This window comes from Choloepus didactylus, chromosome 14, assembly GCF_015220235.1.
Source record: "Choloepus didactylus isolate mChoDid1 chromosome 14, mChoDid1.pri, whole genome shotgun sequence".
In the NCBI taxonomy this organism is placed as follows: Eukaryota; Metazoa; Chordata; class Mammalia; order Pilosa; family Megalonychidae; genus Choloepus; species Choloepus didactylus.
In genome coordinates, this window is record NC_051320.1 from 80,017,792 (window position 1) to 80,040,938 (window position 23,147).

Genomic DNA, 23,147 nt, shown 5'->3' on the forward strand with positions numbered 1-23,147 from the left:
ATTTGGTGGAATATGGTGGTTTTTAGACCCATGGTTTCCAATAATGATTTCCCAGTTCTTAGATTTAAGAGGCACCTTGAAGGGCATTGGCTTCAGCTTCCGGCCTTTGGAAAGGTAGATTTCCTTTTTACAGACAAGGCAACCAAGGCCCAGAAAGGCTAAGAAACTTATTCAAGCTCACACAGCTCATTAAGTGGACAAGAAGGGGCCAGAAGTTTGGTCTTCTGTCTTCTGCCAAAATTTTTCTACCATAAAATCCTGCAGCTCATTCAAGGTGACCTGAGGTCACCCCAGAGTTTTGTTTCTCTGCAGAGTGGTTTTAAAATGTGTGTGGCCATTGCATTTGTGTATGCTTAGGTGGGCAAGGCATTCTCCGGTTCACAATAACCCCACCACCCTCATATCCCAGAGTGTGTTAAACATTCTTGTGAAGAGTTCTGAGTTTCTGTCCCTTGCTACCATCGATTTGGAACTAAACAGACCTGGGATTCACTTTGGCTTTGCAAGCTGTGTAACCTTATGCAGATGGCTTGACCTCTCTGAACCTTGGTTCCTTCATTTGTAAAGCAACAAGAGTGATGCCTGACTCTCAGAATGCTTTCGAAGATTAAATATGTATAGCGTTTAGCATGTTGCCCATGCTAGCACTGAGTAGGTATTCAAAACACGTTGGCTTCATTCTTCTCCCCCTTGATCATCATTTTAACAATGGATACATTATAGTGTATTTAATTTTTTTTTCTGAGTAACCAGGAGAATGGGATGTAATCTCCACCAGCCTCATGTAAATTCATTTACATGTTGGTGATCACTGTGGAACTTCTGACATTTGATCAGCACCAACCTCTTACATTTTATTGCTCCTGAGGAAATGAGGCAATAAATGATCTTGCCTGTTCAGATTAATGAAAATGATTAAAACGACATTGCCAGGGAATCTTATCCTTGCTTCCCTGCATCCAGAGATGACTTTATCATCACCTTCCGTTTATGTAACTAGCACTTAATTTTGCCAAGTGCTTTGCAGTCACTTTTTATTAGCTATTTTCACAATGCCATGAATTCGACTGGCACTGTTATGGCCGTGGAAAACAAAAGAAGAGAATGATGTAATATTCCCTCCCACCTCTGGCATTTCAGAGCTTCTTCCAGAAGCCCGCCATGTGTGGGCTTCACATTTGTTGGGTGTATTTAATTGTTACTCAGGAACAAAAGTTCTCTGCTAAGTCCTGCAGTGCTCTCGGGCCTGACCCGGCCTGCGGTCTGGGGAATCCCTCTTTGCAGACCTCACCACCTTGATATCCATATGATGATGTCACGGGCTCCACCCCTGATGCCCTGGCACCTTGCTCTGCATTTACTTTTCACCAGGGCCTCTGACACGTGGTGACATATTCACATGTTTATTGCCTGTCTCCCCTCTCCCCGCTAGAATGGACACTGCATTCCAGCAGGAACTTGGTCTAGTCTGTTCACTGCCAGATCCCCAACACCTTGGACAGGGCCTGGCATAGGGCAGAGGCTCAGTTAGTATTTGTAGAATGCATGGATGGATGGATGGATGGATGGAAGAATGAGCTTTCAGTCACTTGTCATTCAGTCACAGTGGGATTCAATGGGACCTGCCACTCTGCATAGCCCTGAGGTAAAACACATGTCTGTGGGCTTTGGCAGCTCCTCGTGGCTCTCATGGTTTCCCAGAATGTTCCCCACTATCTCCATTGCCTTGATGTTAACTATGAAGAAAAATAATGAGATCCCAAGGAACTGGTCTGTGGATTATTAAAATAGTTGTGTGGCTTCCCTTGCTCATTGACACCCACAGGACTTCACCCTTGCTGTGCCCTCACCACGTCATGGCCTTCATTTTCTTGTTTACCTGGAGAACTTCATTCACTACTCACAGTTATTCAGAGTCCACCATATGCCAGACACTCTGCTGGGTTCTGGGACACAGTGGCGACCAAGCCACAGTCTGTACCTTTAAGGATCCTGTGACTATTGAAAGAGAAAATCAACTAGTTGGGCTATTACCAGAGGTTGGCAGGTCCTGTGAGAAACATGGGACCATCTGGGCATGTCGGGTGGGCGAAGGGTGGGGGTTCTCAGCAGGCAGCAGGTGCAAGGTCCAGAGTGGATGTGATGTGTCAGGACTGTGAGCAGCTGGCTAGTGCTAGTTTCTTCCAATCAGGGAGCCATTTGGTGATAGACTGTGTGCCAGATATTGGACAGGTACAGAGATGACACAGCCCTGTTTTTAAGGAACCTAGAGACTCATGCAAGAGGCAGACAATAACCAAAATAATCAGACAAATATAAATTGCTTGTGTGATGGACACTAAAGGTGAGATGTGTGGTCCTTTGAGCATGTATTTTAGAGGAACTTGAACTGGTCAGGGGACAAATGGCTAAGATTAGAAGTTCCCTGTATCTGGAGCAGGGAGAACTCCTATCTGTGCTCATGTTCCAGCTAAAGTGTCATCTCTGGGACAGCTTCTCTACCCGCCTTTCCCCAAACAGGCTTACTTATAACACCCTGGCCATAGCTCGGTCTGAACACCTGCCACCTCTATTTAGCCATTTTCTTATCTGCCTTCCCCACCTTCCAGGTATCGTTCCCCTTGTCACTGGGACAGGGATCTTCTGTGCTGGAAGATATATACGATTACAGATGATAATAGAAGAGGAAGCTTTAGAGTTAAAAAAAAATCTATCTCCCATCTAAGGCAGGCCATCAGCTCATTAGCTGACGAAGTATTGGAACTTCACAAAATGACTCTACAAAATTGATTAGCATTAGACTATATTCTGGCTTCCCAGGGAGGTGTGTGCACTGGTGGGGACCCAGTGCTGTGTATTTGTAAATGACAGTCAAGAGGATGTTTACCAAGAGGTAGTTGTAGCAGAAGCCCGTGCTGGAGAAGCAGCGAAATCAGCTTACACACCTCCTGAATCTGATGGAACTGGTTAACTTCTAGGGTCATGGGGACCTGGCTCAGAGATGTCCTTTAGGAGCACTTGTAATCGTATTCATAAAATCCTTCAGTAACTGTCGGATCTCTCTACTCTTAAATGCTACTGTGTAGCTGCTAACTCGACAAGTGATAACAACAGAGGATACAAAACCAGCGTGAATGGGACGACGAAAATCTCAAAACTTCAGCTAACCCATAAACTGGGTGATGAAACATGAAAGACTTTTAGTGGTGAATGAGAAACGAACAACATCTTTGGTCAAGCCCTCGTAACCGAGGGAACGAACAAAAGGGAGTAAATTGATAAAATTGTATAGAGGAAAGCCCTGGGGATGCTTCAGAGCAAAAAATCCATGCCCTACTTTCTCTTTAATTCCTTTTTTATCTTTTGAAATTTAAAATCTGCACCCAGATAGCTAATCAAGCCCCTAGTTCATGAAAATAAAAAATAAAAAAAACATAAAAACCCTTTTCCTCATTTTTTAAATAACTGCCGTTCCTAGCACATAGTGGATGTATAATAAATGTCAAATAAATAAATAAAAGAATAAATCAAGGAACAGAGGAACCATGGGAAAACAGCTTGGCGCTGAAGCTTACAGGTGCTGTGTGCTTTCACCAAGGCTCAGATTTTGCCTTTTTCATGAAGCATTATCTTTTCGCAAACTATCATTGCCTATAATGATAATATCTCATTGACAGGTGGTCGGGATAAGCCTAGTTTTGTCCTAGGAAGTCTAACTGTGGCGGGCGGTTTTAGATAACCCCTTTAATGTCAGTTCCATTGAAAACTCAGGAAAGGTTAATCTGGGAACCCACAGCTTGGGAAGATGGACCAGAGTGATTGAGTCCTCTGCCGTGATTTCCCGGGGCAGTTAAGCCCTTAATAAGTCCTTTCTCCATGGCAGCTGTGACTCGTGAGACACCTCCAGAATATCAATTACAGCTTGGAGTCCAACTCTTGGAGCCCTAGGGAGGCAATGCTTTGCCTTCAGATGGAACGACACACGATCTGCTCCCCCCTGCAGCTGTATCTCTGGCCCACTGCAGTCACTTTCTCTCACTAGGTCTGTCAAGCATATCTGCTTTTTTCCTCTCCGGGGAGGTTTTACTGGCTCCAGGCAGTGCTGTAGTTGCAGCCCCTGCCACGCTGGAGAGCGAGTGTCAGAGCTAAGTGGATGTGACCATGAGGACACTGTGGACGTACTGGGAAATAATGGGCCCACCATTCTCCCCTGCCCCCTCCTCTCGGTCCCTTGCTCCCAGACCAGTCCACCCTACCCTGTCCCAGCTACCAGAGTTCAAACGGCTGGGAAAACCCTGGTGCCTACTTGTTTTTCTTTTCAGGGAGATATTTCCCTAATATACAGGGTTTCACTCAACAGTTCATTCTCAGTTATCTGATCTAATGCAGGAATGCAGTGGTGTGGATAACCCATTGTGATAGGAAATCCAACGGCATTGCTGTGCTTGTGTTGGTACAATATCATAGAAACTGCACCCAGCTAGGAGTCAGGCAACGGGTCCTTATCCCAGGGTGGCCTGATGTATGATCCTGAGCAAGCCACTGGATTTCAATCTCCTTATCTGTGAAATGAAGGGATTGGACATAGTGGTTCCGAAGATCCCTTATAATTCTAGTAAACATTTATTAAGTATGTACTTTCGGCAGGTCCGGAGCAACCTCCACCAGTGCAGAAATTAAAAAGGCAGGTCCCTGTTTTCAGGAAGTTCCAAATCTTGTAAAGACAGCACTCCAGTCCTGCAATTCTTTGTTTTTATGATTTTTCATCCTCAATAGCGTTTTCATTTAAAATAAGCCCAGCTGGCTTTCTCTGATAAAGCAACAGTGGATGGGAAAGGGAATGGCAATTGATTGGGTGTTAGTTCAATGCCCAGAAGCAAAATATGTGCTTTATATAAACAATATCACATTTGCCCACTATACTGTATTATAAAGAAGACATATTTATCCCTATTTACACATAGGAGGCTGAGAGAGATTCAACAACTTTCCCAAAGTTATATAGCCAGGGAATTGCAGATTCAAAACCAAGATTGGTAATCAATCCTGTTTGAAACCAAAACCCAAGGATTTTCTCCTCTATCATGCTGTCACCCTAGCTGAAGACTGCAAGACATGGTCTGTGGAAGGGGATATTATGGGCTATTGGAATTGACAAAGGAATTGAAAACTGATGCTGTCTTGCACAATTAAATGAAATAAATGTACCCTAGGTGTTAACTGAGTTGCTGAGCATTTAGTGAGTTCCTGTGAACCAAAGGCTAGCTAAAATCAAAGAGGGGAAGAGGTTCCCTCTGTCACCAATCGTTTTTGACTCCTGAAGCCTCTGCTTGGGCTGCAGGTCATTTGAGATCCAGGCCACATTCCCAAAGGAGTCTCTGCTCTCTGTGCTGATCTACGACCACGACATGATTGGGACGGATGACCTCATTGGTGAGACCAAGATCGACCTGGAGAACCGCTTCTACAGCAAACACCGAGCCGTCTGTGGCTTGCAGAGCCAGTACGAGATGTAAGTCCTTTCCCCCATGGAGACACTGTGGGTGTTCTGAGGCCACAGCCTCCAGGGCTTTGCGCAACGTGACCCACTTGTCAATGCTCTAGGAAGGCCCGGCAAGGCTCGGCTCTCATATCCCACATGGGCTCCACGTCCAGCAGGCCTAGTTTGCAGAGACTCTGTTCAGTGCCTTGAGTGTCTTTGGGGTTGGGAGGACAGCTCTATTCAGAACCAAAGGCAAGTTCTTATAGAGTCAAGACAGAACTATATGAGTTTGCTCAATCAGCTGGGCCTGGTGGGCAGGAGTCCCTGGTGGGAATGATGCTAGAAGGAGAATGATTAATATAATTCAAATGCCAATATCTCAGCTAATTAAAGCCAACACTCATGAGGGCTTAAAATATGTCAAACACTGTCCTAAGAGCTTTACATGGATTAGCTCATTCATTTCTCTAAACAACCCACTGAGGTGATCCCCACCCCCCACCCCCCATTTTACAAATAAGGGAAGAGTGGGCCCCAACTCTCACTCTTTAGAAAGATGTTGAATTCTACTTAATTTAAAAGTATAGAATACCAGCTTTATTTTTTTTTTAAGTATGTGTATCTGAGATCTTAAGAGGAAAAAACAACTCTTCCAAATATCAGTGAGGAAATATATGAAAACATTCATTACACCATTATTACCCAGGGTATAATTTTAAAAATATTTTTCCTCAATGTAAAATAATACATATTCATTGTAGAAAATTTAGGAAATACAGAAAGTACAAAAAATGCTCAGATTATTCCACCCAGAGATAATTTATATAAAAATTTCTGTGTATTTTTCTATATTTTTTTCTGTGCCATTTTCCCCCCAAGTTGGACTAATACTATCCATGCAATTTTGTGACATGCTTGTTGCCTTTACCCTTATATCAAAAGCATTGTATCATGTTATTAAATATTCTTTGAAAAATTTATTTTAATAGCTTTATTGTATTCCATCATTTAACTTTATTATAAAATGATCTAACCAATTTGCCTTCCTGAACTGTAGGGCTCATATCATTTCTTCTTTTTTCTATTATAAATAATGCTGCTATGAGCATTCTCATACAAAAAGTTTATGTGTCCCAGTGGCCCCCCAAGAGGCTTGCACAATTCACGCTCCCACTCGCAGAGTCTGAGCATCTATTTCACACGTGGCGTGAGTTTTAGACAAGTCTCTACTTATGGCCTGGGCTTCCCTGAGCCTAGAAATCCAGTTCAGCGTTGGGACTCTAGTGAATATAAAAGCCTCCTGGGGTATTTCCACCCCCTCCAAGGACCCGAGAGAATAGGACCCGAGAGAATGATGAGCTGTCCTTGCTCTGAAGTCTGGGAAGGACGCCACGGGCGAGCATGGTGCATCCTTTGTTCAGAAGAATTTACTGCCAGTGAGTAGAACAGCTTAGTCAGGAAAGTTGCAACCTTTGTTCACTGGAAAGTTTAAAAAATAAGACAATAGTGCCTATTTCTGGGGAGGCCTGTGTGTGACTCTCTGGTGACAGAGGATGAGACAGGATCTTCATCTCTGGAACACTGTAGAAAAAAACGCCTTTATTGTTCTGTTTTATGAGCCATGTTTTGACTTATTTAGATGCTTAAACAAGTTAAGTTCTGATGAATCCATTGTCCCAATGAGCAGAAACATCCAAACCTGCCTTGGTCATTGGCTCTTAGGGATTATTTCGTTGTAAATCAGTAATTTTTAACCAACAGCTAGTTGGAAAGAGGGAGTTGGGAAGATTTAGAAGCCCACCACCAGAAAATCACTGGTTAGAGAAACATCACATCAAGACTTTTTGCTTATAACATGAGCCTATAATATGATTTGGAGGGTGGGGTAGAGAGGGAAAGAGAGAAGCAGGGAAAATTGAAAGAATGAAAATTGAAATTCTTCCCTCTTAGAATAAGTAGAAACCAATGGTTAGTTATCCTGTTAGGGTCAGAACAAACACTGAGCAAAAATTGCTGCAAAGGTTTTTTATGTTGAAGGCCTGCCTTACAGGCAAGCTGTACGTATGAAGAGTATTTGCCTGGACTGGACTAGTATCCAGAAGAGAAGAAAAGAAGTTTAAACCAGAACAGCCCCACGTGTGTAACATGACCAGCTCATCTGGTGGTATCTGGGCAGCTCTTAACAGGGAATAAAAGTATGTCCTCTCCAGGTAGGAAGCCAGTCCTCACCGTGCCTGTCCTTCCATCCTTCAGAGAAGGGTACAATGCCTGGAGAGACACATCCAAACCCACCGAAATTCTCACCAAGCTCTGCAAAGACAACAAGCTGGATGGACCCTACTTTCGTCCTGGGAAAATACAGATAGGAAACAAGGTCTTTTCTGGAAAAACCGTCTTCACTGAAGAGGACACTGGTAACTCCCCACAAAATGTCCTGATGATGTTCTTTTTTTTTTTGAAAAGCTTGCTTCTAGTGATATTTGTGGCAAAGAGACAGTGGGTCATCTAATTATAAAAGTAGTATATGCTTACTGTAGGAAATATGGAAAAATAAAGGAAATAATGAAAATCAGTTATAGTCCCAAAAAATCAGAGATAACCATGCTGGTATATTTTCCTGCAGTCTTTATGGTGTGTGTGTGTGTGTGTGTGTGTGTGTGTGTGATGTGTCACATTTTTACAGAATTGTAAAATGTATCATATACACAATTTTATGCCCTGCTTTTTCTATTTCCAGTGGAGTATGACAATACTCCCTTGCTCTTTGAAAAGATCATTGATAATATTCCATTTTATGGCTATGCCATCATTTGATTAACCAATCTCTTATTTTTAGAAATTTGCCTTCTGTCCACTTTTTATAGTGATTCCTTTTGCGTATTTTTGCACTCTTCTGATATTTCTATAGTATAGGTCATAGAAGTAAAATTATTTTGTTAGAAGATAGGCAATAGCCTTAAAAGGAATATTATATAATATAAATAATTGGACATAACTCAAATTACCCCCATGAATGTTATATCAATGTACTCTTCTATTTCAACATCAAGAGATTTTTTTTTATATGGGCATCATGGGACATGCCATAAAGATCTCAGACAGGCTTCCCATAAATTTAGGATAAGAAAAAAGCCCAAATTACTTTAATGATGTAGAACAATTCTTGTACTGTCACTTCTCTCCATTTGATTCTTAAAATGCCCTACATATGGTGCACTGCTTACAATGCAGACAGCCCAGTTAAGGACTGGGTATAAGATGTTTTGACACTGCTATTGGACCCAATCACTTTAACATCAAGATTTTCTTTTTACATTGCCATTTTGACACTAAGAACCTTTTCAAGCCTCTTGCATACAGAGTTATTGATATTTAGATGAATTTGCATTAATGACATATTGATGAATTTCTGTTGAGAAAAGTATTTTTCACACTAAAATCTGTGAAGCCAATTTAGTTCCTTGGCCATTATCCTATACTTCATGATTAAACAATTACCTTTTTTTTTTTTTTGCCCACAAAATAATTTAAAATTACTTTCATCAAGATCAGTTTTTGACTGATTAAACTTGATGACAATGATTTAGTTCACTAATTGTCCAGATCAACTTTTACCGATTGTAATTATTGCTACTGAAGATTTCTTCTGTGGTCCCTTAATTTTTAAACCAAGTTTAATTTCCCTACGTTAAATTTGGCCATTCTAAATTTTGTCAAGATTTTATTCTTCCAACAATTTTTGTCTTATTTTTGTGTGTATTTTTTCTACCAGTAATGTTCATTATGAATTAGAGAAACAAGTCACGGTTTGTGCTTATTTGTTAGCAAATCCATGAGAAAACTATGGGCAGTTTTATAAGATGCAAAGATAAAAACTGAAGTTATGAAAGAATGACAGAGCAAAAGAGAGATAGCAAAATGGAGTAAGAGAACGAAAGAGGCTAGAGTTTTCTGGAGCATTGATTTCAAAATGGTGTCAAAATCGCCTTTGAATCAAAATGGCCAGTCAAAATGCCCTGCTTCAATAAAATGACAGGCCTTAGAACCTTTCCTGAGAGCAGGTGCTGGTAGGAGGGAGAGACACCTCCAAAGGGCAGCATAACATACATTGTGCCCGTCCCCACTTGCTAAGCGCCACTCCCTGGTTCCCCAGCCCCTCTCAGGCTACAGCATTAACAAGCAGTTTCAGATCTCGAGGAAACATGCCCTGCACAGTACACTGACTGTAGACTGTGGTGAGTCTGATTCAGGGGGTGAATGAACCCAGTTTAGGTCTTCCTGTGGACCCATCTCATCTCCCTTGCTCCAAACTTTCCATGGCCCTTTACCATCACTCTACCCCAATCTCTTTCCAGTCTCTCTTTCTCCTTTTCCTCTTTTGATGTCCCTTCCCTCTTCCCACTCCTTGGCACATTTAAATGACCCTTAAGGGAGTCTTCACACATGCTTCTGACAGCCCCTCTACTGCCTCCTTGCAGGAGTGCGTGGGGTCCTCTCCCCCCTTCCCCACCATATGACAAGTGTCTATTTTTCTCCCTTCCGTACAGATGAGACAGTGGAGTCTTATGAGCACTTGGCCCTGAAGGTTTTGCACTCTTGGGAGGATGTCCCGGAGGTCGGGTGTAGACTGGTTCCTGAGCACATAGAGACTCGGCCGCTGTACCACAAGGATAAACCAGGAATGGAGCAGGTAGTGGGCAAGATGGTTCTGGCCCCAATAGGAATCCTCAACCCCAAGAATGCTCAACTCCAAGTATTGTGACTTTTCCCTATAAGCTAATCTTGTAAAGTTTCTCAGCGAGGGGTGATTTTTTTTTCCCCTAAGGGACACCTGGCAATGTCTAGAGACATTTTTAGTTGTCACAATTGAGGGGGAGGGGGTTGCTACTGGCATCTAGTGGGTAGATGCCAGGATGCTGCTTAACATCCCACAGTGCACAGGACAGCCCCCCACAACAGAGAATTATCTAGCCCAAAATGTGAACAGGGCCAAGGTTGAGAAACCTGCCCGGGAGTCAGAGTTCGGCTTAGTGGTTTTTCCTTTTTAGGATTTGAGTTATCAGACTCTTTTGAGAAACTTCAAAATCCATCTGATATGCCCAAGACTTTATCCAAATGCTAACATTAGCCACACAGCCCCCTAGTTTTCCCAGAGGAGTAACAGACTGAGGCTCACTGTGAACTGGCAAGAAGAAACTGCATGGGCAAAATGACTAGACAGCTGGACTAGAGTCAGAAGAGAAGAGAAGATCAACTTTATTAAGAACCTTCCATATACTAGGCCCTTTACATAAATTATCTCACCTAATTAGGGGGGCCATATAATTGTCTACCAAACTGGGGCCATTTTGAGAGTGAAAGAAGACACTGTGAATAATTAAGCTGGTACAAGAGGCATAAGCCAGAAATCTCCTAGACAGGATGTTTGGGTCACTTTACCCTTATTTCTTAATATAGCCTTATGATGTAGTTATTATGATCCTCATTGTAAGAAGAGGAAATTGAATTCCAGAGAGCTTATGCAACTAGCCCAGGGTTACCCAGCTGGTAAGAAGTAGAGCTGACCTTTGAGTCCATCGCCCATGGTCTTATACAACCTCAAGCTAAGGCCATCCCAGCTCTGCACTCACTCACTGAGTACCTTGGACAAGCCTGTGAGCTCTGTGTCTATGGGGGGGAGGGGGGCAGGAATACCACCCTGCAGGATCCCAGCCATGTTGGGGTGTAGACCTAGTGATAACGTGTGTGTGGAAGAACCTTGGAATGGTAAACCCTTATCCAGTGTAAAATCATGATTGTTCTTTGGATTGCATTACCAAATGCCTGCAATATTTTGGTTACTGGGATCCTTTGTTTTGCCTGTGAGATGTGGCTTTTTGACTAAGGCTGCATGTAAGTGTATCTTTAGGGAATAGATCATCCTACTTTTCCCTGGGATTATAATCCTCCACTGAGTTGGTGTTTTTCTTCCCAAATGCTAAACCTTGGTTTATATTATCCCTTCCCCTGGAAATCCTTTCTAGCCAAAGCCTCTCCCTCATCCATATCTGGCATATCTTGCTTGTTCTGGTGGAAGCCCACCTCCTTTGTATAAAATCTCCTGTAACCATCCCAGCTCTCAGGAATCACTCACCTTGCCTCGGCTGACCGAGCACTCAGAATATACACTACACAGCTGAGCATGGGATCCACTGAGCTTTCTCCCAGCATGAGCCCTTAAGTCCTTTGCAACAGGGTAAAGTCTGATGTGTGGAGTTCAAGGCAATGGGTGACCAATCTGCCACTAAGTGTCCACAGAACGCCAGCAACTTTGTTGACCTCCCTAAGCCTCAGTTTCTTTATGTGTAAAACAGAAGCATGATTGGGATGAGCACTGAAAGTCTAGTGAACGTTCAGCTACACTGAAAACAATCAAGTGTGATTATTTTGTCAGATAGTATTATCATCTTTTTAATCCTTGAGAGTATGCAGAAAGAGCAGGTTCTCTGGGGTCAACAGACAAGGGTTAAATCCAGACTCTGCTACATTTTAGCTCTGCAAGAACAGGCAAGATGTTTTCTCATCTGTCGGAGGAATAGTAACATCTACCTGGTAGGGATATTGCAAGAGTTAATGAGATAGTGTGTGTCAAGTGCATAGCACTTTGTCTACCACATAGTACGTGCTGAATAAGGGTTTGCTCAGCCTTCTTATGCCGTTAATTTATGCTCTCATTAATTTATAATAATGATCTTTGACAACAAATATGCTAAACATTTATAAAGCTACCAAGCTCCCATTTCTTGTAAAGGGATCTTTTAAAACCATACATGGCTAATTGCCCATGATCCACCCCGTTCCCCTCCCCAAAGCCAAAAGAGGTCTTCTTTTCTTAACAAGGGCCGCCTGCAGATGTGGGTGGACATGTTTCCCAAGGACATGACTCAACCTGGACCTCCTGTTGACATTTCGCCTAGAAAACCCAAAGGGTAAGTCAGCCGAAACACCACCATTAGGGGAAGAGACCACGGTGGCACTCTCAAAGATCATGACATGTGACCTGGTGTCTGACTGGTTACACTGGTCAGCTGACACCTGATAATCCTACCTCCCTTTCCAGCTACCCAGTTATAACAGGGGTGTGTGGAGGCAATGGTGGCAATGGTGGTAGTTGAAATGGTGGCCCCTGTCTTACGGTAGAGGCTTCTTAATTTAACATTCCTTATCTGAAAAAAAAGTTAATGGATGGAGGACCTGCTCGGAGTAATCCATGTCCTTAGTGACTATGGAGGTCTCCACCCAGCTGGGACACTTGGTTCTGATGGAACCAAGACCTTGAGTGTTGGTATTTTTGAGCTTGGCCAACTTGGGGAAGCTTACAGACCCTATGGCCATACCAGGATCACTTAGGTGCCAGTTGGCTCAGCTTCCAAGTTCTTCAACCTAATGCTGCCTCCCATTACCCAGGTATGAATTGAGGGTAACCATTTGGAACACTGAAGATGTCATTTTAGAGGATGAGAATATCTTCACAGGACAAAAATCAAGTGATATTTATGTTAAAGGGTAAGTTCTTCAAGAAATTCTGCCCTTCCTTTTCTTCCTCTCCTCACTTCACTTATCCCTGACCAAATCTAAGCCTCAGGGAAGATCTCCACCTCATGCCCCACAAAGGGAGCCCACTCTACTCATTGTGTTAGACAAGGTCACTTTCTTTGTCAAATACTTTTTTTTATTTGGTCATTTTTCTAAGAATTACTATCTAATGAAAATATTTCCTGGCAGCAAATCTTACTCGTGTTTTCCTTAATTCAGTTAAATGTCAGATATGTAAACTTTTTGAGTGACATTCAAAATACATCTACCTTTTAAACCTGAAGGAAGTAGATAGATGAAGTGCTATTGATGAAAGATTGTGTTTAGCGTATTATAATGCTAAAGCAAAAGCTAAAATTCAGACTTCCCCTTTTGCTAGTTCTTTTGATAAAAGAGATACCAATTCAGGATCCAGGGAATTAAGCATTTTATCTCTCTCTTACATCTTGGCTCTGGCACTGAGTGTTTTGTATACTTCCTTTTAGCCTCTAGTTAAGGAGGGAAGTAAGGTGGTTGAGAAACAGGAGCAAAAGTAATTTAAACCTGTACCCTAAGATAAAGCTCATCTTAGAAGTAGTGAACTCATCTAAGCCTCATGCCAGTACCTCTTTGCCTTCTCCAAACAAGAAACATCCTTTCTTCAGAATCCATATTAACAACACATTTGGCAGTCAAAGCATGTCCAGTGGTTCAAAATTCCCAGTTCTCAGGCTCAGAATTCCAAAGTGAGTTAAACTGTTAAAAGGAGGAGCAATGATCCAAAATAAACTATTTTTTAAAAGTAGAATTAAGATGTTCTGAATTTGCTGTCTTATCACTAATTCAGGAAAGACTAATTCATCCTGTAAAGAGAGGGTTTTACCATGGCTCAAGATACGGAAGGATTCTGGAAGAGTTCAGTTTAGGACTTCCAGAGCTCTGGCTCATTAAATGTATGGGAAGAGATGTTTCTATTCATTCTCTCCATTTCTTCCCCTGCCGCTCACTTGTCACCCAACTCCAATCTTGTGTTTGCCCCCAACAGCCACCAAAGCAGTTCTAGCTAAAGTTGACTGTGCACTTTATATTGCTAAATCCAATGGTCCTGGGGTTTTTGAAGTTAGTTCTTATTGCCCTCTCAGAAGCATTTGTCATTTGTCTTGCCTTAAGTTCTGTGGCAACACACTCTTCTGCTTTTCTTCCTACCCCTTTTGTTACTTCTCAGTATCCTTTGAAGGCTCATTTCCCTCCACCCAGCTGTTAAATAGTTCATGTGCCATCTTAGGCCCTCTTCTTGTCTTACACTCTTTTGTCTTTCTACCATTTTCATCTGTTTCACTTAAATAAAGTGGGTTGAATAATCAGTGGCTTCAATGACCATTTTAATTTTCAGTCTTGACAACTCCTGTTCCAGATATGCATATCCACTTGGATTTCTCAAAAGCAGCACCTCAAATAAAATAGGTCTAAAACTCAAATGATGGTATTACACCCCGAAGCTGTTTCTTCTCTAGGGTTCCTTGTCTTTCAATGACTGGCACTACCATTATACAATGTCATAAGACTCAATCTATAGAACCCTCAACCTCATTAACTCTCTGATTTCTAATATACCATCAAATCTCATCAGTATTACCTCCCAAATGGCCATCAGCATCTTCCACACCACCCACCATAGTCCTATCCACCATCATCTTTTGCTTGAACCTCTGCAGTGCCACTTGAATTGGGCTCTCCACATTTACTCTTGCCCTCTAATAATCTGATTATCTTTTTAAAATGCTATCTGATCATGAAAGTCCTGTACTTAAAACCCTTCAATACCACCCTATTTTTCTGAACAAATCCCTAATATGACCTAAAATATCCCATATGACTAGCCTCTGTCTCTCTGTCCTTATCTCACAGCATATTCCCCCTTGCTCTCTGCTCTCTAGTCACACTGGCTCTCTTTCCAGTTTTAGAATACTTTTCACTCCTTCTTCCATAGGGCCTTTGTACATGTCCTTCTGATGACCTCTGCCACTTGACCAACACCCCTCTATCCCCATGATTTTAAGCTCCATGAGGGCAGGGTCCATGTCTGTTTGTTTCCCATCAGTCCCCATGGCATCTAGCTTGCTCCTTGTCTTATAACAGATACCACATATATATTGGTTGAGTGAGCGCTACCTGTAGCTAAATCATTGGGTCCCTACTCCAAAAGGTGCCACAGCTCTATGAAGACTAGGGTTGTCTCCTTCGCCCTGGGGAGGAGGGACATTCCTTTCAGAAAGCAAATGGTTTAGAATTATCAGTTAGTTTGGATAAAAAGTATCTACTTTCTCAACAATTAACTCACAATAGATGAAATACTAGGGGAAAATGTATTTATTGTAGCTTACTTTATACTGAGGATGGAGAAGAAAGGCCAAATGATACTAAGAGAAAATGGTATAGATAATTTAGTAATACTCAAAGCACTTTACAGATATTATCTCATGTAATCCCTCAGAACAAACCTATGATGTCAGTACTAAAATTACGTCCATTTTACAGGTGAAACAAAGGCACAGAGAGGTTAGTTAACTTGCCTAGTTGCACAGTTAGTAAGTGATGGAGCCAGGATCGGAACCCAGGTGTTCTGCTGACTGTAGAGTCAGCACTCCTGACCTCCATGTCACAATGACCCAGGGTTGCTGGGCTTTTGGGGTCCAGAACCAGAGATCCAAACCCACTAGGGAGATGAGAGGAGGGGCCACCATACGGGTCCTGACTAGTACAGGGTCTAGACCAGCCCAACTTTAGAGGCCTCTACTCTCCATCAGTGTAGAGAGTCATCTTGCTCTAACACTTGGCCCCTTACAAAGAAAGCTTCCAGGGTGAAAGGAAACAGATTACACTTTCAGTGCACACTGAGAAAAATGGATAAAGTGGAATTGTGTTCTCAGAGGCCCTTGTATCCAAATTCCTTCACTTTTCCTGAATTTTCCCTCTTTATTGCGTGGAGCTTCTGGTCTACCCAAGAACAATTGGAAACACTTCCTTAACCTGGCCTGGTATGCGAATCTTATTTCTGTTCCAGATCCTTTGACTCCCTGTTTTCCTCTTTGAGATTCAATGGAAATTTCCATTGGAATCTAACTATATAATAATCTTTAAACTGTGAGCTGTGACCATATTGAAACTACTTAATTCAGTCTAGGTAATACTGATTCCTGAATAATGTCCACTGAGTGTTTTATTTTTTACTGTCTTTATTCAGGTGGTTAAAGGGTTTGGAGGATGATAAGCAGGAGACAGATGTGCATTACAACTCGCTGACTGGAGAGGGAAACTTCAACTGGCGCTTCCTGTTTCCATTTCAGTATCTCCCAGCTGAGAAGCAAATGGTCATTACTAAGAGGGAGCACATCTTTTCCTTGGAGAAGATGGAGTGTAAAACTCCAGTTGTGTTGGTGCTCCAGGTTTGGGATTTTGAAAGGCTGTCCTCAGATGACTTCCTGGGTAAACACATCAGCTTGATCATAAAGAACCCTATGGCACATGTTAATGTTAAGTTGTTGGTTCTAGCTCTCAGAGCACTTGGTCTGATACAGCCACGGGGATGATAATTTCTGTGCTATTTATGATAGCAAAAAAATGGAAACAGACCAAATGGCCATTAATAGGGGATGGTCTAAATAAGTTATTGTGCATCCATATGGTGGAACCCTACATAATCAAACTGAGTTAAGTTTAGATCTTCGCTCTACCACTAAAGAAACTGTTAAACTTTGAACTAATTACTTTTCCACTCTGTGCCTCAGTTTTCTTCAGGGGTAAAATGGGGATAGTAATATTACCTACCTCAGAGGATGTTGGGAACTATAAGTGTGATAATAAAATTAAACAATTAAAGAGCACAATGCTCACACAGAGTAAGCATTTGGTTTGTGATAATCCAGTGGTCATTAAAAATATTTGAATATTTAATGACCTGGAACACTGTGCAGGATGCATTAAGTGAAAAAACCAGTGCAGAAAATAATCATTTCTGTACATCATATATTGATATGTATAGGAGCACGGGATAGTCAGAGAGAGAGAGAGACTAACAAACAGACACCAGTACATATAGCAGTGGTCAATTTTATGGGGGGGTTGGGGATTATGGAAACTTCTTCTTTTCTTATTATTTTTTGCTTCTGTCTATGGTCTAGATTTTCTACAATTGACAAATATTACTTTTGTAATAGGAAAAACATTATTAAAGTAAGAGATATGTAACTCTCTCTGCCTGGTATTCATGCATTCAAGAAACATTTCTGAGAGCCCACTAAGGTGCTCAGTCTGTCCTGGAAAGCAGATACAAAGACAGTCAGGCTTGTTCTCTGACCTGGAGGAGTTTGTTGAACTCACGGTTGGAGGGAGATAGGGCCCTCGTAGGGTGCTAGTGCTCAGCTAGAGGAGGGTTCTCAGGAGAACCGTGTAACCCAGACTGCTCTCGGGAGCAGCAGTGCCCAGTGAGTGGTGACTCCAAACTGAGGCTTGAAAGTTAGGTTTTGTATCCCTGCCCTTGCCTTCTACCTGCTACCACATTATTAATTCTTCAAGACGCCAAACGTGTCTAAATCATATTTGCACCTCTAATACCTAACACACGACAGTAATCCAAAATGGTGCTAATTGAATGATGAGGGAGGGAATGGATGAATGAATGAATGGGTGAATGAGGAGGGTGATCAATTTTAAAAGCCCTTCCATAACTGATATGACGTCCTTCACAGGCTCCCTGGAAATGAACCTCAATAGTTTCCCTCGAGCGGCCAAGTCTGCCAAAACCTGCGAGCTCACCAAGTTTGAAAATGCGAGTGAGGAAAGCAAGATCTCCATATTCCAGCAAAAGCGAGTGAGGGGCTGGTGGCCTTTTGCTAAAAGCAAAGAACTCACAGTAAGTGAAGTCTGTAGGGGTGAGGAGGGAGCCGGTCCGGGGCATCATTCTCTGTAAATGAGTTGTTTTGTGAACTGAAAGTCAAGTGCCTTGAAGTGACAAGTCAAATGCCTTAAAGCAAAGGTTCTGCTGAGAAGCAAGAATTTTTAAAACTTTATAAATGCATTAAGGCTCCCCTATTTCAGCACACTCTATTTCTTAGCTGTCTATGTTGATTTTTTATCCTCTTGGCTTGAACTGATGCTCCAAGTATTACTTTTTCTCAACGTTTCTTGAAATTATGCATGAGATCCTGACTAATGTACAACTGCAATGTAAATGCCTTTTATTTTCTTCCTCAAATGCGAGACTCAATTTAAAAAGTGCTCCATCTTTTTAAAACTTCCGTGAGAGCATGAGAACAGGAGAAGTCATTTGTCCCTTCCCTGAGTTGCCAACTTGGTCTGCCCTGTGTGGCCCGAACTGTAGGAATTTCTGCCCTTTCCCTCTACTGGGAAGAAAGTTCCATCTGCCCTTCCTTCCAGCCCTCTCATGACTCTTCCCTAAGGGAGCAGGCATGACTCCTGCAGTTGGCGAGGTTAAGAGAAGGGACTGAGACTGCATAGGTGGGCTTTGGTGGCCGGCCTCCCTTGGGGCGAGCTCAGCCTCCTCTCTGCTCCTGGTGACTTGTGCAAGCACATCCCAGTCGGGATCCTTTGGGGATTAGGTCTGCACGGAGACCCATCTATCCCTCTCCCTGCTCTAGGGGCCCAGGGTGTGCAAGGCAGGGATTCTCTCTGTACTGACTGGGGAGGTGACAGCTGCTGGCCTGACTCCATGGTGCCTAGTTTTATTATTTCATCTGGGAGTTTTTCTCTTCCTCTTCATTTTCAGTATAATCCCCTCTGGTTGGTGAGATTAGAGAAAGAGACCGAGGCTCAGGCAGGTTCATTCTTCCCAATCCTCCCAAGTACCTATGGGGGGTTTACTACATGCCAGCCTCTGTGCTAGATTCCAGACTTCTGTGCTAAGCACCTAATAGATGGTCAATAAATATTTCTTGGATGAAGGCTTGAATTCAGAAATGAGTTAGGCGTAATCTCTACCCTCAACAAGTTCCCGGTTGGCGAGAGGTACAAAAGTGTTGGTCATCCAGGCAAGCCTGACATAATGGCAGTGTGAGTGATGGAAAAACGGACAGAGAAGAGGGAGGGACCCAGTTCTCCTGAGGGAGGTGGTGCAGGATCGCACAGAGCAGAGCATGATTTCTATAGAATGATGGGAGATGAAAGGCATGTTCTAGATGAAGAGGGCAGGTGAGAAGGCCAGAAACAGCCCCACATGGAAGGCTCAGTGCCCATGAGTCAGAACTGCCAGAATGTCAAGGGTGAGGTTGGGAAATGAGGATGGCTGAGTCCAGAAATTCAAATGCTTATCTTTTGGTCTAAGTCCTGTTTCTATAAAATAATGGGCAGTAAGTAATTACATGTGTATGATTATAAAAATCTATCACATTTTTATAGTTGTTTCGAGTTGGCCAAATATATTCAGACTCCTTGTTATTTCATTTGATTTCTCTTGACTTTTTATTTTCCACTTCATTTATTTATTTCTTTATTTCATTCAACAAGCATTTATTGAGCACCTATTAAATGAGAGGCCCTGGGAATAAAATATGAGTAATACAGAGATGGTCTTTGCCCTCATGGAGCTTATGGTCTAATTTCACGGACAGACAGACACACATACAAAGCACCCATAGCCAGAAAGCAAATATTTGGAACAAAGGTAGGGAAGGAATCAAAGTGCTGAGATAAAGCTCTTCCCATGTGGGGACTTCCATTTGACATGGTGGTCAGGGAAGGCCTTTTTGTGGCTACGACGCTTTAAGTTGAGACCCAAAGGATGAACCGTGGCCAGCCTTCGGAGCGAATCCTGCAGGCACAGGCCCTGAGCTGAGAATGGGGTTGGTGCTTTAGAGGAACTAAAACAAAAACTTCCCACAGGAGCACAGTGAGTGAGGACAGTGCCCGTGAAGGAGAGAAATTTCATTCTCAGAGCCGTGGGGAGCCCACAGGGAAGTGAGGGGCCCTGACTCACGGCTCTGTGGAGACTGGATGGGAGAAGGTCCCAAGTGGAGAAAGACAGAGTAGAACCAGGCAGAAAGGTAGGAAGGAAACAATAAAAATGTGCTGAAACAGAAAACCAGAGGAGACTCTTTTGAGAAGGGCAGCTGGGTCACTGCGCCAAGTGCTCCTGAATTGTTGTCTCAGAAGCAACCGAGATGTGTCCATTGGATTTAGCAACATGGAGGTAACTGGCCACCTTTAAAAAGCAGTCTTATGAATGTTCATAGCAACACTATTCACGAGGGCCCAAAAGAGGAAACAACCCAGGTGTCTATCAATTGATGTGCCCGTCAACAAAATGTGGCATATCCATAGGATGGAATCTTGTTTGGCAATAAAGATGAATGAAGCACTGACACATGCTATAGTACAGATGAACCTTGAACACACTATGTCCAGTGAAAGAAACCAGACACAGAAGACCACATATCACATGATTCCATTATATGAAATGTCCAGAACAGGCAGCTCCATTAAGTCACAAAGTAGATTGGTGGTTTCTAGGGACCAGGGAGAGGGGAATAGAAAGCAAGTGCTCAATGGGTGTAGGGTTTCCTTTTTGAAGTGAAGAAAATGTTCTGGGATTCGATAATGGTGATGGATGCACAACTTTGTGAATGTAATAAAATCCACTAAATCTTACACTTTAAAAGGGTGGATTTTATGGTATATGAATTGTATCTCAAGTTTTTTAAAAAACAATTGTTAATGGAATGGTGAGAACAGCAACACATTGGCATGGATTGTAGAATGACTGGGAAGTAAGTTAGTGGAAACCGTTAGTATAGACTCTTCGGAAGTCTCCACAAGTTCATCTCTCACTACTCCGTCCTTATGCCCTGGCAGCCATCCTGAACTTCATTGTTCCCCAGCCACTTCCTGTTTCCCCCAGGCCCCTCCTGATCTCTGGACTGGTCCTTCTGCCTGGAAGGCCCTTCCGCCTTCTCCTCCGGGAGAACTCACACTCCTTCAGTGCTTTGAGACTCTTTTCAGCTGTCCCCCTTCTGGGAGGCCTGCCTCGTACCCTCAGCGTGCACTGAGCTTCCTCAGCTCTTATCACACTGATGGGTAACCATGTTGGACTTCGTGGATCTTCTGCTGTGAGCAGCCTGAGGCCAAAGAGTATTTTCTCTTTCTGTTGTTTCCTTTCTGAATTTTCACTGTCTAACCTGGTGCCTGGCACATCATAGATACTCAATCAATATTTATTGAATGAGTCACTAAATACATGAAAAATTAAGAAATTGACCCTAAAACTGAAAAGCTTATATGGTTTCCACCTTTGTGTATTTAGTATACTGAGCACATAGTAAATGCTCAGTAAATATCCTTTGAATGAATGAACATATTAGTACATATTGATTGATAAAGAAAATCCACGTGTGACTTTAGAAGTGTCCTAAAGAACTAGGACAGAAGGCAGGTGGATTTTGATGGCAGGAGGATTGAAGGATACATATAGGTTGTTCAGGGTCAGCAGTGAATGGGTGAAGGCCCATTTAGGCTATGTCAGTCTGTTTTCCTAGACTGGATGAAGACCGTAGAAGGATCTGAGTTTATAATCTGAACCACCCACTGGTCCGAGCAGGGTTATCTCTAGGAGCAGCCCCTTCTCCCGGGCTGACCTCACTGGCCCCTGATCACCAGAGGTTGGCCATGTCAGCATATGATAGTGACCTAAATGCTTGTGTCTAATAGCTCTATAACAACTGGGTCTTAAGGGAGACATTTATGGGAAATTTACTTTCCAGTTTGATGGACTCAGTGCAGAGTTTCTCTGCCCTCGGGCTTTGGAGAGTCCATTAGAGGCCCCTCTCTCTTGGCTCCCATGGGTCCCCCAGGCCAGATGGCCTCTTACAGTCCTGATGGAAGAAAGGTACCTTCTTCATGAGGACATCAAATTTTGAATAATTCAGGATCCCCCAGAGGGCTTCTGTGTATCAGGGGGGAAAAAACAAAACCACATTCCGGTTAAAACAGAAGCTTTCTGGCTTGCCCTAAAGGGTGTGATTAGTAACAATGGGGGGTGGGTGGCAGCCTGGAGTGGCCCCAGTTCAGCAGTCACTTGGGTTCAAAGTGTGGCTTCCTGCTTTACCAACTGGGTGACCTTGGGCAACATACTGCGCCTTATGTGTAAAACAGAGACAATTCAGTATGCACTTCATGGAGTTCTTCTGATGCTTAAATGAGAGAGAATCTGTGTACCTGGAACATAGGAAGTATTTGATACATATCAGAATTCTGCTTGAGCCCTTGCCCATTTCCCGCCTCCTTTTGTTCCCCCAAGATGATAGAAATGCCTCAGAACAGAAGGATCTTAGTTAATAGGCAGCATCTAATCCTTAGGGATTAAACTTTTGGTAAATACAAGAAAGGGGGAAATGAAAGACTAGAACTTCTACCATGATACTTTCAATCACTTCACAAATGCATTTCTTGATGAACTGGCCAGGATGGTTGACTTCCACGGGAAATTCTTTTAAAGACTCTTTCTTTAGGAAGTATAGGAGCTTTGAATTAAATGCTCTTCATCTCCATTCAATGTGTAGTTTCCGCCTCTGAGTAGAGGTTATCAAGCAGCTCATTCAGCTACTCATTTTTTCAGCAATTATAGAGCACCCCCTTAGAGTGGGCATTGGGAAGCATGTCCCCAGCACAGAGATGAATGGGGTGCAGCCCTTGCCCTCAGGGAGCTTGGGGTGTAGTGAGAAGACAGACAAGAGAAGCAACCACAGCTTTGCTGAGTGGGGAGGGCTCTGACAGGGCTTTGACTGTGGCAATAACCGGCATCACTAATATGTACTGACTCATGCAGGCACAGTTCTAAACTCTCATTTATTTGCTAAATGTATATTAACTCATTTATCTGCTAAAACCTTAAGAGATAGGCATATGTTATCATTCCCTGTTTTATAGATAAGGAAGCTAAGGCACAGGGAGGTTAAGGAACTTGTCTAAGGTCACACAGCTAGTCAGGGGAGGATGGGATTCAAACCCAACACTTCTTCTGGCAGAGAGTCATGGAAATAGATAGAAGGGACATCCAGCTTGGTCCTGGAGGAGTCAGAAAGCTTCCCCATGGAGGTGAAGT

The 23,147-nt window shown here is 42.8% G+C and overlaps 1 protein-coding gene across 2 annotated transcripts in view; it reads left to right on the plus strand.

Moving 5' to 3' along the window:
* FER1L6 (fer-1 like family member 6) overlaps window positions 1-23,147 on the plus strand; it is a 156,113-nt gene that overhangs the window by 122,288 nt on the left and 10,678 nt on the right. The window contains exons 33-39 of one of the 2 annotated variants that reach the window (XM_037803393.1): window positions 5,342-5,512; window positions 7,736-7,896; window positions 10,030-10,172; window positions 12,362-12,450; window positions 12,929-13,027; window positions 16,281-16,522; window positions 17,785-17,948. In XM_037803393.1, coding sequence (XP_037659321.1) covers window positions 5,342-5,512; window positions 7,736-7,896; window positions 10,030-10,172; window positions 12,362-12,450; window positions 12,929-13,027; window positions 16,281-16,522; window positions 17,785-17,948 — 1,069 coding nt within the window. Of the gene's footprint in view, window positions 1-5,341; window positions 5,513-7,735; window positions 7,897-10,029; window positions 10,173-12,361; window positions 12,451-12,928; window positions 13,028-16,280; window positions 16,523-17,784; window positions 17,949-23,147 lie in introns of those variants that run through there. The other variant, XM_037803394.1, reaches the window with a different exon arrangement.